Source organism: Ptychodera flava, chromosome 9, assembly GCF_041260155.1.
Source record: "Ptychodera flava strain L36383 chromosome 9, AS_Pfla_20210202, whole genome shotgun sequence".
In the NCBI taxonomy this organism is placed as follows: Eukaryota; Metazoa; Hemichordata; class Enteropneusta; family Ptychoderidae; genus Ptychodera; species Ptychodera flava.
In genome coordinates, this window is record NC_091936.1 from 44,943,609 (window position 1) to 44,959,771 (window position 16,163).

The 16,163-nt window shown below is 36.1% G+C and overlaps 1 protein-coding gene across 3 annotated transcripts in view; it reads right to left on the reverse strand.

The window, feature by feature from the left end:
* Positions 1-3,868: 3,868 nt before the first annotated feature.
* LOC139141155 (uncharacterized) overlaps positions 3,869-16,163 on the reverse strand; it is a 44,788-nt gene continuing 32,493 nt past the window's right edge. For all 3 annotated transcript variants that reach the window (XM_070710761.1, XM_070710760.1, XM_070710762.1), the window contains 17 exons: positions 15,756-15,904; positions 15,390-15,579; positions 14,064-14,192; positions 13,390-13,567; positions 12,819-12,940; positions 12,439-12,564; positions 11,983-12,195; positions 11,325-11,494; positions 10,792-10,954; positions 9,671-9,781; positions 8,783-8,940; positions 8,522-8,644; positions 8,184-8,266; positions 7,883-7,923; positions 7,207-7,303; positions 6,884-6,983; positions 3,869-6,143 (listed from right to left, as the gene is read on the reverse strand). In XM_070710761.1, the coding sequence (XP_070566862.1) occupies positions 6,093-6,143; positions 6,884-6,983; positions 7,207-7,303; positions 7,883-7,923; positions 8,184-8,266; positions 8,522-8,644; positions 8,783-8,940; positions 9,671-9,781; positions 10,792-10,954; positions 11,325-11,494; positions 11,983-12,195; positions 12,439-12,564; positions 12,819-12,940; positions 13,390-13,567; positions 14,064-14,192; positions 15,390-15,579; positions 15,756-15,904 (2,204 nt within the window). In that variant the 3' untranslated portion in view covers positions 3,869-6,092. The remainder of the gene's footprint in view (positions 6,144-6,883; positions 6,984-7,206; positions 7,304-7,882; positions 7,924-8,183; positions 8,267-8,521; positions 8,645-8,782; positions 8,941-9,670; positions 9,782-10,791; positions 10,955-11,324; positions 11,495-11,982; positions 12,196-12,438; positions 12,565-12,818; positions 12,941-13,389; positions 13,568-14,063; positions 14,193-15,389; positions 15,580-15,755; positions 15,905-16,163) is intronic.

Sequence of the window (16,163 nt, forward strand, 5' to 3'; positions counted from 1 at the left end):
GTTCATATCAAGCATACATACATCAGAGATATCTGTATGTTCAATATTTTTCAGCGTGCTCTTCAAGCTCATTACTTTAATATATCAGACATTTTTCAGCATGCCCTTCAGGTGCATGACTTTAATATACAAGGCATATATATCAGAGATATCAGGATGTTTCATATTTTTCGACGCGCCCTTCGGGCGCCATACTTTAATAAATCAGAGATATCTTGATGTTTGCTAAGTGAAAGTGTACATTATGAAATCTGCATTTCATATGAAAAGGATGACAAATTCCTGATACTTTTCTGTTCTCTCTATGAGAATTCAGAATGAGAAAGCAACATGCACAAATATTTCACAATATATATTTGATACAGTGACTTATTTTAGGGATAGAAAAATGACAAGATATCTTTCCTTCTCATTGATGCAATTATTTTCCTTTGTGTCACAGGTTTTCTGTAGAAAGATGCTTTTTTATGAACAAAATAACAGTTAAAAAAGGCAGTTTTTGTCATTATTAGCTGTGCTTTTATGGTTTCAATGTTACAAGAGAAGGTCCTCTCAGACACTGTACACATCAGATTTGGCTAAAAAACCTCTCTATGGCTCCTCAGGAGATTTAATTGGATGGTTGGCAAGTCTTAACACCCATCAAAGTTTTTGATTCACTGCTTTTTCCTCTTTGATATTAATGATTGTCATCCATTTCTGTACAACAGTTCAGGACATCTGGTTAAGCATAGAAAGTGTGAAATACATTCACAGCTCATTCAAAATACAGCTCATTCAAAATGTACTGTATTCAAACTTTAAGATTGACACTTTGAAATTCCTATCTTACAACTGACATGTCAACAATTTCATTAAAACATAGAATGACTATTTAAAATATAAATATATGTAAAATGTAAAATATAATATATATATACGTATATATATATATGTATATATAATATATATATATATATATATATATATATATATATATATATATATATATATATATATATATATATATATAATATATATATAATTTATGTCCACCTTTTGTTTTACCTATGTCGGCGTCGGGGGGGGGTCACCCTGTTTTTGAAATTTGGAATAGGGGGGTCACCCTGTTTTCAAAATCTGGAATAGGGGGGGTCAGCCACTTTTTGACGTCGGCAAAAAATAATCCACCGACCCCCCCCCCCCAGGCTGAAGAAACTGACCAGTCCCTAAAGGATGCAGTGACACAGTTTTTTGTCCCCACGGATAAAGTCCAGGGGGCTCATAGATTGGGTCATATCCGTCCGTGAGTCCATCAGTGAGTCCATCAGTTCACACAGATATCTCAGACATTTTGACAAAATATCATGTGACCTTGGTGACCTTTGACCTCAATATATATTATTGTCCATAACTCAGTAACCACAAGTGCTAAACCTTTCATATTTGGTATGATGGGACACCTTATGATGCCACATATTGTACCATTAATTATGCGCATATCTAATTTTGAGCGAGCCAATAGATCTAGAGGTCTGATTTTCAGTATATAGGGATAAGTTAACAATATAATTTGTTTGACAAAATGTCACGTGACCTCAATGACCTTTGACCTCAAATATACATATTTGTCCACAACTCAGTAACCACAAGTGTTACACCCTTCATATTTGGTATGTTTGGACACCTTATAACACCATATATTGTATCTCATTAATTATGCGCATATCTTATTTTGAGCGAGCCAATAGAGCTAGAGATCTGATTTTTGGTATATAGGAATAACTTAGCAATACAATTATTTTGACAAAATGTCACGTGACCTCAATGACCTTTGACCTTAAATATATATATTTGTCCACAACTCAGTAACCACAAGTGCTACACCCTTCATATTTGGTATGATGGGACACCTTATGACGCCACATATTGTACCTTATTACTTATGTGCATATCTAATTTTGAGCGAGCCAATAGAGCTAGAGGTCTGATTTTTGGTATATAGGAATAACTTAGCAATACAATTATTTTGATAAAATGTCACGTGACCTCAATGACCTTTGACCTTAAATATATATATTTGTCCACAACTCAGTAACCACAAGTGCTACACCCTTCATATTTGGTATGATGGGACACCTTATGACGCCACATATTGTACCTTATTACTTATATGCATATCTAATTTTGAGCGAGCCAATAGAGCTAGAGGTCTGATTTTTGGTATATAGGAATAACTTAGCAATACAATTATTTTGATAAAATGTCACGTGACCTCAATGACCTTTGACCTTAAATATATATATTTGTCCACATCTCAGTAACCACCAGTGCTACACCCTTCATATTTGGTATGATGGGACACCTTATGACGCCACATATTGTACCTCATTACTTATGCGCATATCTTATTCTGAGCAAGCCAATAGAGCTGGATGTCCGATTTTTGGTATATAGGGATAACTATAGGGTAGAAATCTAAATATGCCCATCTAAATATTAGACATCTACCATCGAGAACAAAAGAAATTTGCTGTAATTTGAATATTTAAGGAGTTTAAGCAATTTCCACTATAAATAAAGAACCCCTGCCTCAAACTCCACAAAAGTTGCTAGACATATTTTGCCATTGTCATGCCATTGCTTCGTTTAATAACCAGTTAATCAAATGCCTAATTGACAGGAGACAATTCAAGACCATATTTTAAAAGTAGTATATATTGTCCTCAAAATTACTCTATCACGGCCAAAGTACTCATTGCCTTCAGCAATACTGCCTTGTTATTATTATTATTATTATTATTATTATTATTATTATTATTATTATTATTATTATTTCTGGCATCAGTCCTCTCGAAATGAAGTTTGGAGAGTGCTGATCAACACTGGGAAATTACAAAGTGGAGTGCATTGTCACGACACAACTCTTATTTAGTCGAGTCTTTCGTGAGCTGTCATAAGATAGTTTGCTTTGGGTTTAGCCAGAATCACATATAGTGGTTCAGAACTCAGTAAATCGCTTTAGATAAAACGTGAAATAACGGGAGGTTAACAACATCCCTAACTAACTGAGCGGGACATTACTTCATGTACTGTAATGCTTTTGATGTTTCCGTGCCTTTTCCCGGGCAAACTGCCTGTCTAGGCTGCAATAACATCGCTATGTGGATGATACATGCCGGTTGTCATCATCTGTCAGTTCTAGGGTTTGCTAAGCCGACAGGCACAACGCGCCCGACAATTCTACACGTTTAAGGTATTATGCGCCTCTAAAGTTAAAGACTTCAACTTTTGCTCAAACTTTCTTCAAGGAAACTATTAACCATTCTCTTACCAAATCAAGATTATAAATAAGGGGTCACCGTGCAAGGTTTGTCGCAGACTAGGAAACCAAATTACCGAACATTTACCAAATATCTTAAATTCGACATGGCGGCTACAACTGCATTAACTCTATGGGGAAAAATACAATTTTCGATTTCCGAAAAACTAGGAAGGTGATTTTTTCTTATTCAAGGTGCTTTAAAGTAAGCCCTCACAAGTTGTAGATACGAAAACAAAATCTATAAAGCTTGAGAGTCCAAATATCCGTCGTCAAGGCGCATTCTACCTTAATCGAAATCAACGTAAATGACTAAGCATAGATGTTTCAGAACTGTGGCACATCATGATCTAAAAAACCGCCGTTATATTTTTAAATATGTATACAGTATCAAACTTTGTGAGGAATTACAACTATCCGATAATGGTATACCACTCGCCTGTATGTGCGTTTGTTACTATTCGTTTTTTCAAGGGGGAATCGTTTGTTTCTTCTCGTGGACTCGCCTTGGCCTGTTGAGAGGTACCTGGGGATCTTCAGTGTATTGACTACACGAGACGTTCAGAGTTCGTTGGTACTACATAGACTTTATTTCTCTGTAGACAAGCTTTCCAGTTGCCATCGCCCAAGAAACGCTTCTCCCATAGTTTAAATGTCTTGGGCCCGCGGTGTTCCTCTCCCTCAAGCAACTAACTTTAATGAATTGTTTTAAAATAGGATTTTAAACGTTATCTTTAAGGCGTGGCTTTTATCATACGATAGACATGAATTAAAGATAAAAAGATACATCCAATCATAAACATCAGTGTCACAATTAATATTCAAATGTCGCTGTGACACGTTTCAAACCCATCACGTAAAATTATCATGTTCCTTCATGAAGTGTTGACTATTTTCATAATTCAAACATATGTACATTTTGTCGCAAATATGGTTTGTATGCACATGGACTTATTATTGAGATCTTGTTGTTTTAATTGACCATTTGTCTGGTGCTGATGTCCGCTAGGTTCATTAACCTTTGTCTGAGATAAAATATCTCCGTAACACGTTATTACATACCGACCCCTTGTACAATTAATCGGGATAGCATCGACTGTCGAGAACAATACGTGCCGGACAATTTTGACGATTCCAATCGATCGACCATGTGACAATATATTTTCCTGAAAACACAGTAGCTTGTTTGCTATTTCACTTTGTGCAAAAATTACAATTACTGATATCTTGTAGATGTATCAAAATTTTAAGATACTTGAGCAAAATTACAGAGTATACGTAATAGCACGCTAAATCAACAATTACAAAGTTTATTTCTTGAGAAAGCATTTCGTCACTGTCTTTTTGTCACTGTGATGCTTTTAATGTTATAATGTTCTTACTTAAATGAAGTAATGAATTAAGACCTCAGAATGCTTGCCAGAATGATCACAAGCAAGTTTTGTGATATCGATACTTTTTACAATGATTAATGATGTGATAATGTATAATAAATTATTAGTACCAGGTTCCTGAGACGAAGGACAGATTACAAATTATTGAAGAAACCATGTTGGTAGTTTCTTGAACACCCTACATTAAAATATCGCGAAGAATGATACTAAATGGCCTCCTTGTTTTCCTTAACATTTCCATGTGTTGAATAATGCAATTGCATTCTTAGTTTTCCCTTGAAAGACTCACAAACCTCTGATGGGGTTTTTACTATAGATGGAAAAGACATTGGTAACACGTAAATTATAATATGAACAACGATTACAGTTTTGTTACCAATTTTAACAAATAAATGATTTTGATATCAGTACCTAGAAAATAAGATTCCTTTTGAGAAGATTAAATATTATTTATATTTACAAGCGTTTAAGGTCAATAGTATTAGACATAAAAATTAAGAATTTTTTTCTGTGTCCGAGAAGGATGCTGCTTCCCCAATTGTTCAATTAGAATGGTTTTATTCTGTCGGAAAGAGCGCCTGCAAAGTGCATAAACGGTATTTACAATGAATCGAAAATTGTCAGATAATTGCTTCCAATATATTGTTCTATCCGTTATTCAAACTCTATTACTTTTTACTCCTTACATAAATACTGCACACAAACAAATATTATGTCACCGCTTACCAGGTCGATGCGCTGTGATCGCAGAAGTCGGTATGTCTGTTCTGACTAAAATGCCATCTCAGAATCGTACCGATCAAAACCAGCCAATGTGTATTATACTACAGGATTGCACAAAGAAATTGAAAGTGATAACGACTACACTGACAGAAAATCGCGTTTAAAGTTACACTTGTTGGATGATGGCTGATAAAGAACTTTAAGCAATTGTACAAATGTAAATTGAAAGAATATGTCAAAAGCAACGTGCCTTTGTGATTTACTTTTCTTGTATCTAATCTTTTCCTTTTCTTGATGTATTCATGAGCCCCGATGAAAATTACTTTACCAGTAATTCGGCCGCTCTTTAAAAGTGTAAATAATTAAAATTAATTGGTCTTCATAAGTACACCCACTTATAGTGGGTAGGAAGCTCTATTGAGAGTCGAACTTAGTCAAGTGTCCATGGACTGTAAGTTCAGGCGATGACTTGGAATGAAATACGTCACTTTCAAAGAAAGTAAACTTCCATGGCGGCACGATGAATCTCCAGTTTCCTCTTCTTCCTGTGTCACAAATGATCTCATTCCGCAAGAACTGAAAGAGTGCCGATTGGCAATGCTGAAGTGTTTGTACACTCTCCATTGAACCACGCAAATTTACCACCTTGACAGATTTGATGTTCACCAACCGCACTAAAGGTCTAAGACTTCAAAGTCATCGGGAATTACATTAACGAAGCACTTCTAAAATAAAACGAAACAGATAATTGCTAGTTTCACAGAGAGTTTACATCAATAAACTTGGGTGAATGTAATAGCTGTACCGTTTGTACGAAATGGTTTGAAACGAAGTCTACACTGTCATCAAAATATTACACTAAACTTTCTATGTTGTAAAATTATGTCCTTTTTGGCACAGAATTACGCGAGTCAACTTTTGTACCATACGTTTAAGGTATACGAGCCTTAAAAATGAAGGACTTAAATTTTTGCTTTAACTTTCTTCAAGTAAATTTTAAACTGACTGTTCTCTTTCAAAATCAAGAATGAGACTACAGGTCAGCGCGCAAATGTTTGTACTAGAGAAACACATTACCCAATATTTACCGATATCTGAAATTCATAATGGCCTCAATCCCTATGTTATCTCTACGGAGGAATATAGAATTTTCAATTTTCACTAAACTAAGCAGGCGAATACTTCATTTACTCCATAATCTCCAAAATTGCCCACACAAATGGTAGGTCACAAAAATATTGTAAAAACTGTGGAGTCCGAATATTTGTCCTGGAGGCGGATTCTACCTTGAACCGCGGTTTATTTTGAATTTCACAGCCGCCGTATAGAGAGTAAAAGCTGTTATGTATAAGTTTGTCGAGATATACACAAAGATCACCGAATTGCTAGAGGTACACTGTATGTGTGAATGTGAATCAATCAAAGAGGATACTTTTGTTAAGAAAATGAAATGACAGATAACTACCTTTCCACGTGTTAATAAACGTTCGAATTCTTTGGTAAGTTCTTCCGCTGACGGTCTTTCTTCGGGTTCTGATCGCCAACACTTCTGCATTATGTCGTATCTGTGAAGGGTTATCATATTGGATGTCAAAATTGATGTGTTTAACAAAATTGAGGGCGATATCATCACAAGAATGGTTTGAATTGGAAGAGCTACTTTAACACCGGAAAACTTACCATGTTAGAGAAATAACAGTAGCAGTTGACATAGACGATATTAAGCAAAATCTATGTACAAAACGGAGCGTGTTGCAAATAGAAGTGGACATTAGAGGAATGACTTACAAATGTTTTGAGCAGTTTTCAGGTTTCCGAAGCCTCTGGCCTTCCAGTAGAAATTTCACCATCATACTAGTCGGAACGTTTGAAAACGGCGTCATACCTGCAAAAGTGATCTCTATTTCATTTGTATGATGTAGATGCAGGAACACCACCCGTGGAATTCATTGGCAAAGAGCATGTGTGATTGACTTTATTTCAGGACTTATTGATATTCGCAATATTTACAATGTTTAAGCAACAAGCCCAATCCCTCTTTACGTTTCTGCAAGGTGGAAATTGCTACATTAATGTCCAATAAAGCGTTAAAACCTCTATGTGCATCCGAGTACTGCAGAAAAGCGTCTTACCTCATTCTGCCTGTCCTTGGAAATACAAGACCACTATATATCATGCTCTTGTATTGGCAAAGTTAAAATCTGTTTGATTTTACCGTGATGATGGTACGCCAGTAGTACTTTCACATTGATAGGAATATTATTCTTATGATTTTCTTTAGTTGTAATCATTAATATCAGCGTATGCATGCATTGTGCATATCTTGGTATCGGGAATTATGTTAAGCTGGCTGTTGTGAGTTGTGAATTCTGAGCTCAGGCTCTTTTAAGCGCCATCAGTTTCCATAGAGCTAGAGAGATTAAAGTCCTGTAAATATTTAGAGTCCATATAAGATATTACTTACCAAGAGTTGCTATCTCCCACAATAAAACTCCAAACGACCAACTAAAAGAAATTGAATCTCATTTTAGTGCATTGAATCAAAGTTACATACAATCATAAAATGTATGATAAGAACTAATACCACGGATTGTGTGCCTAAATTCTATCAATTTGACTTTTTATTGTGTAGTCACGGTGGTCTGCCGTACCATTACCTTGGGATTCGAATTCCAAAAATGGCAAGGGATGGCTTCAAAACGTAGATGAGTTGCTATGTGTAAAATCACTGTACGATTTTGATATTATAAGAGCTCAAAACTTACACATCACTTTTCTTCTCAAAAATGCCTTGAGTCAGGAACTCTAACGGCATCCATTTTAGAGGCAGCGGACCTTGGTCCTGCGACTGTTAGTGAGACAGTATGTAGGTAGGTGACGAGTAAAGTATAAAGAAAGAAAGACGTTTCGTTGAATTGGAATAAGTTACCCAAATCTAACTTATTAAATTGAATATGATTATCATGCTCAAATATTATAAAATTATTTCCATCTGCGCCATATTCGAACCAAAAACTTGACCTACAATAAAACACACACAATAGTTATAATGTTAGTTATAATAACGCTGTCGATGATAAATACGTATAGTCTCGACACTTACCCATGCGTCTTTACAATATTGTCCAGTTTCATAGATATCGCGACTCAAACCAAAATCACCGATCTTGGCGACATAGTCTTCCATAATCAATATATTTCTGCAGGCAAGGTCTCGGTGTATATACTGCAAGAAAAGATTAGCATACCTTATACCTAATACCTTATGCATTAAAATAAATATCACATGACAAATTTAAAATGGCACTGTGAATTTCCCAGAATGGCTCCACTTTAATTATAGAACTATTAATGAGATACAAACCCTTTCTTTTTCCATATACTGCATGGCCAGTGTTGTATCTCTGGTGATTCGCATAAGCCTGTTCTCCTCTTGAAATGTTATTCTTTCACTATTCAGATTCTGTACATAGCTCAGCAAGTCACCATGCGCAGCATACTCCACAACAATATATTTTGGCTCTAGAAAGTGTAAGTTGGGCAGATAATACTTATAATTGAGAGCTTTTACAACAATTGTCAAATGCCGTTCATTTCCGGCGGGAAGAACAGCTTTGTACATCTGAAGCAAGTTATTGCATCAACTTATTCAATAATTATCATGACGACTACAACGACGAGGATGATGATTAGGATATTACTAAATAGTGATACAATCGACGATGATTCAAATCATGGCCACGACGATGAAGACGACGACGACGATGACGATGATGATAATGATGATGATGATGATGATGATGATGTTTAAGGACCTTTGAATGACAATAATAATGCTTATGTTCAATGCAGCAGTTGTATCAAGTGACATTTGACAACATATGTAGTTGAAAATACATTTTCTTGTTCCGAAGAAAACTGTAATAACGTTTCAGAAAAATGTAACAACTTAGCCGGCTATTGAACCACTCTTTTTTTGGGAGTGGAGATTTAGCCGACTGGTTCTGTCTGTGGCCTTTCAGCTAGGCGACTGATGCCGTATGTTGTGGGTTCGAATCCGATTGAAAACTATCCGAATTTCAGGTTTGTGCTTGAATGTGTGTAAGTCTTTTGTCTTTATACTTTCAAATTTTGGTCGAATTGTGTTAAAACAATGCACTCCGCATGAACCGGTTAAAGGCACATTTCATTGTATATCAGCTGTCTTTTGGAAAAGGCAAATTCTACATATGAACAATGTCGAACTACTTACCTCCAGAAAGTACTATTCCGAGAAAGTTTATAATATTAGGATGACCATTCAGTCTCTTTAAACAAGTGATCTCATGGCAAAAGTCACGGTAAGAGATCGGAAGACATTGCGCTATATCGATGGAGAGAAGAGGGTAACAGTAAATATTTTGTTTCATAAAAGGAGAATAACAGCCTACGTTACCAAATAAAAGCAGAGCGTTACCTTCTGCATATTTGTGTAGCTTATACATGTATGTCTATGCTATCGAAATATTTCAAACTGCAGTTAATAATTGGCCAAGGCGTTGTTTTAATCGACGTGTAACGGTGATTTTACAACATCAACCCAGCGGGGCCGAGTGTATACTATGGTTCTACGTGAAATATGTTATCAATCAACCATCATAATACTGTTTCAGAGGTCATTCACTTTGACGTCAACTTTGCTTTTATTACGTAATACCTACACTCATATATAAAACTATAAAACGATAATAATACTGGCGTATTAGCAGTAATAGAGGATCTGATCGTGCATGATATCCACATATACAGAGGGTGATATGATGAGTTTACATGTCAATTGTATTCGAATAACCACGGAATATGAGAGGTGTGTTTACTAGTAAAGAGGACAGCAGACGGACGGTTGAAGAAAGAAGAGACAGAAAACAGCTGGCAACACGGTGAACTGTCACCTGTCCGAATTTTGCCACAATTACAATGGAAAGAAAAAATCCAACCTATCACAGATTTTAAGCGGGTGGCCGCTTTTTTAAAAACGGCGCCCTCACATGGGCATTTTGAATACCAAGACACGCCCCTTTGACCATATATGGGCACATGTAGATTACAGGTGTCTGTATACCTCAAGGTATAAACGGTGCTATCTTTGAAGACGTTGAGCAACTACTCTGTTTCTGTTCCCAAAGTCCTCTCGCTAGCTATTCCCAGAAGAGAACGGTGAGTTGTAATAGTATCCAAAAACTGCGTCAACATCAAAGACAGATACCTTCCACAAATATTTCTCGTTTAAAACATGTTGCTTATTGTCGCAAATTTAACTATAACTTAAAAACAGACAGAAAGAACGCTTAATGAAAGGTAATAAAATGAAAGTTTACAACATCGATAACTTGCCTGGGATAAGCGACTTAATCGCTACAGTCACTGGTCCATTTCGTCTTTCAAGCGTTGCTAATTCAATTTTTCCGAACTCACCATATCCGATTTCTCTTATCACTTTTATCTTTTCTCGTCCGAGATTCCAATCGGGGAGATCTTGGTGGTCATGAAGTAGTCCCTACAGCAATCAAAGACAAAGAGCATGAGAATGTTCTGCAATGTCTAATTGAAGCGCTAACCCCTAAAGATTCAAAAACGTATAATATCATGAGAGAGAAGGGTCATTATTTGGTTTTATGTTAACAGCATATAAAACACATACATGTCTTGTTCTTCTTTTCATTTAAAAAGGTCTGATTATGAAGTTTGAAAAGGTCAAACTTCACTTTGTCGAAATTATTGTCTTATCGTCTCATTAAATGCAGGATGGTATAACACAAGTATATTGTGACAGTAAAATTGGAATGATGCTGGCCCGATAGAAGTTGTCAGTTTGTCTGTAATTCGGTGTCGGTCAGTGTATGTCTCTCAAACGTGGATTCCTTTACCTGTATGTAGTCATCAAATTCTGTATCAACAAGGGCCTTGAATCCTCTGTAGCCGTTTCGATGACGGATAAAAAAGACGAAACTTAGGCATGTCGAAATAAGTGCCACGACAGCGACGCCGCCGATTATCTTTACCGTCAGTGTGCCATTGTCACGGTCTTGTTGGGAATCTATTTAAACAGGAATTATGCTCACATATGTATTGTACTTCTGATGAAATATTCATTGCTTAATATGACTTAGTGTGTCGATGATCGTTCATATTTGACAACAGAGAGAGCAAAATCAGTTTTTAGCCATTCCTACTTAAGGTAGTATGCGTCTCTAAAGTGAAAGACTTTAACTTTTGCTTAAACTTTCCAAAGGAATCTTTCAACCATTTCTCTTTCAAAATCAAGAATAAAAATCGGGGGTCACCATGCAAGTTTTGGTAATAGAGAAACAAATTACTCAAGATTTACCGATATTTGACATTCAAAATGGCTGCCATCCCTGAGTAAAAATGAAATTTCGATTTACAAAAATCCAAGACGGTGAAAGTTTTTCTTTCTCCTTGAGCTTCAAAATGACCCCCGACAAGTGGTAGATAAGAAAAGAATAGGAAAAGTTTGAGAGTCCAAATATCTGTATCCGAGGCGCATTCTACCTTAAGCTTTACCTTTTGCTTTCGAACTGCTTGTACAAAGACATTTTCCAATACTTTCTTCACAGATGTAGTCTTGTGAATTGTCACATTCGCATTTGATGTGACAATGCAGTCCACAAGTCGCTGCCATGCACCTACAGGTTCCATCTACGGTGCTACAGGTAGAATTGTTCTCACACAAGCACTGAGATGTACACTTATTGCCATACCAGCCAGATAGACACGCTGAAATGGCATTAAAACGAAATGTGAGATATACTGACTGACGCACCTTATTTTTTCGAATCGGAACAATCTTACTTTGACGCACTAAAATATTTATACAGATATAAGATAAGTGGGTTTAAAATTACACATCTTCGTTAGTTGAGTAAATTACGTATGATTATATGAAAAGCAACAAACACATTAAAAGAACCAAAATAATATAATAATGCCGGTAAAAATAACAATAAAAGAATTACCAACCCTGTTCACAGTGGATACCAGCCCAACCTGCTTGGCATACGCAACCTTGATAACGATCACATTGAGCTCCATTTTCACAATCACAAGCCAAGTCACAATTTGCACCAAAGTAGTTGTCGTGACAACCTGAGTATGATATTAAAAGTTAATATATCTCTTTACTACTAAAGGCGAATGATGATTGATTTGTGTTGCCGACTGAGACACACGCCGCCTATCGGCGAACGATTAACGTTACATTATCCCATTTACAATGAACTGTCAAAGTGACCCATGTATCTCACTAACAATAGTCAAGCTTACCGATATATCATCATTCTTGCTACCTGCTACTACATCTACATGTACTTAAATTTCTAACCTCAGTACCTGATACCAACCTTTGAAGGACAGGAATGTAGTATCTGTCAAGTTGTTACCCTCGGAATCGGTTACGGAAATTAGGTAAACTCCGGCGCTATTATCAGCAACACTAAAAACTGTCAATTTTACTGTGTTCGAACTATGGAAAGGGATTAGGGCAGGAAAAAAGAAAGACAGACAGATATAGAGAAACGGGGACACAAAAACAGAGAGACGCAGATACAGACAAAAGAAGACAGAGAGACAGTACTATTAAAAATGATTCTATGAATGGACTTTGCCAATCAACACGTGTATCATCACATCGGAATGTTAAGGGTATGAACGCATTGCCATTAGTAGTCCGTGAAACATCTTTACGTTCTCAGGTTATTTTTATGGTTAAGTTTCAATGTAGTTTTAATCACGAAGTTTTGGAATTACTTATTATTTGGCTCGCATTTGTGGTTATAGCTACAAGCAGCTTGAGAACTATACTAGTAATCGAAGACAGCTGTCTATTTTTGTCGACCAGAGAACATCTTTACCGATGTATTCGGGACAATATAACCAGGAAAAATATATATAATAGCGATAAAAATCTCTCACCTATTGTTGATTGAAACCAAAATATCTTTCGAGCCACTCAAGAATTCATTTGATCCATTGAGATACCATTTTACATTATCATTTTTGAGCTCAACGTTGTAACCGGTGGCTGAGAGCAACACATACTCCCCGAAGTAGGCTTCCCTGTACTCTGCACCAAGACGAACTTCACTGTGACCTGTAAGGTGTGAAAAGTGGTCTACATCTAAGTGTCATATTAATGAGTAATTTTGAGATTATAAAAAGATACATAACATGATGCTATGGCGTCACTATACAGATTAGCCCTTAAGTTTTCCTATATTACTATTTGTCCATTACGTTCTCATAAAACAGCAGAGTATAGTCTATCGATGAGAGAATTTTCGAATATTTTTTCCGAGTCAAGAATGAGTCGTAAAATTATGTTCCTATTACATCGAAATGTGTGTCTGCAAATACCGCCTGCATTCTTCCATCCAAAACACCTCAATATTCATTGTAACACATGTACCCCGGTATAAGCAACGATTTCCGGATACCTCTTAGTCTCACTGTCATGTCAAGGACCGATGATGCAACAACAACAACATTTAGATAACGTAAACAAACAGTAAACAGACGTAGGTGAGTTACATCTTATTCTTATACAATTTTCTTTATTAAAACATAATCAACGTGGACACCTTACTCACGTATATCGCATGCAGGTCCGCGCCAACCGGGTGTACACTTGCAGGCTCCATTCAAGGCGTGGCATGCTGCCCCGTTTTTGCAAATGCAGACATCTTCGCACTGTAGGCCATAGTAACCATCTGGGCATCCTTAAAACAGGATAAGAATTGAAACTTGTAAATTAAGACCTTCAAGTCTTCCTTGAGCAAGAGCTTATTAATGTAATTTGGTACAACATAAAACTTTCCGACACATGCTATTTTATCAGTCGTTAAAATATGTGTATCTGTTCAACTCTCCATGATCGCAAACACTTTTCAGATACACTAGTAAAGGATATCCATAGTATGCGCCGGTGTCTTTGGAACAGATATTGGACTCTCAAACTTTTCCAGTTCTTTTCTGATCTACCACTTGTGGGGACTGATTTTGTAGCCTTGGAGTAAGAAAGACTTTCACCAACCTTTTTTTTTAAATCGAAAATTTTATGTTTCTCAATGGAATTAACATGGGTTGGCGGCCATTTTAAATTTCAAATATTCGAAAATCTTGGATAATATGTTTCTCAAAAATTTGCACGGTGACCCCCGATTTTTATTCTTTATTTTGAAAGAGAATAGTTGATATATTCCTTGAGGAAAGTTTGAGCAAAAGTTTTCAGTTTTTCACTTTCGAGGCGCATAATACCTTAAGTAAATAGCTTCATTTGAAAACTCGTGGACATATGTCAGCAAGTGGCAACAGGTTTGTCACTCTATTACAAATAACCTACAAATCTCTTTCTACTTATGTACGGTTTGTATGTTCTCGGTGACATGAAGAACGGTTTTTCCACAAATTTCAAAAAGCAACTCCGAGCCCAGTATACTTATCATTATGTCAGAAGCTGCCTCGTAATGTTTCATTCATTTATTTCGGTGAAAAAGTAGCAACTACTTTTCCATATTATTCTGCATTGATTTTTGCAAAACATTTTATAAAACCTTTGACCACTGCTATCCCCACTCAAAAGCATCATTTATCAATTTATTTCATTTAACATTTTAGATCCACACAAAAAGAATTTCAGAAATAAACACGAATCAATATCATGAGCGATATGATTATGCAAAATTAATGTTAAATAGAACGTTTTTTTTATTCCTGTATTAAAATAGGTATTCACTATAGGAAATCACGGTTATATGAAATTGTAAGTGTTGAACCAACGTCTGACCACAAAAGTCAGAATTGACTTTCTTTCCAATAATGCATCCATTATTTGGCTAATAAATGAAATTTTTACATGGTTTGAGTATAGATTCCTTATTCTGTGTGAATGTATTAAGATAGATAGGACTCCTTACCTACCACTTTCAATACCGTTGTGAATCTGAACGCACGTCTCAAACCAGGAAATAATATTTCGCACGAAACGGGAGTTTCGTCAAGCGCCCTCTGTATCAATGCATCTGCGAAATCGAATCTCACAAACTGACTTTGTCGTCTCTTTGAGAACCACGTCTTCTCCTGAAGTCTTGTTGGCACGTCATTGATCTGAAAGACATTCAGTTTTTGATGAAGAGATTTAAAGTGGTGGTCCAGGATAAAAGCTCAAATTACGGAGGCAGCATGTTTTAAGCTGAAAACAGATCAAGCTGACCTTCTACTGTACATTACTTCCTTCATATGTATGGCTGAGCCATATATAACATTAAAATAGCACAGTTTACCCGAAGGAGTTGTGTGTGTCCAGCCAAAAACTCTTCAAGCGTCTTTCTGTCAACACATCTTATTGCCATGGCAGAGCGAGGAAAATTACTGACCAACAGCTCGTTCTGTAAATCCAAGTCGTCTAGTAAAATATACAAATCTGTCGAACCTGTTAAATAGGGAAATAGAGTGCTTGTAACGTCATTCATTCATATATGTGTTACTTTGATATGTCTCCCGCAAGTTATCACCTTACCATAGGTATGTCGACGAATATATAACTTGTAATTTCTATAGGACATCTAAATTTGCTTTGTGTGAAAATTCATCTGTAGTATTGTTAATATTTATAATCTGAAATGATTTTTAAAGCATTCGATGACTAAATTTTCAAAAATTAATATTGGTGTCATCGATGTTTTTGTGTG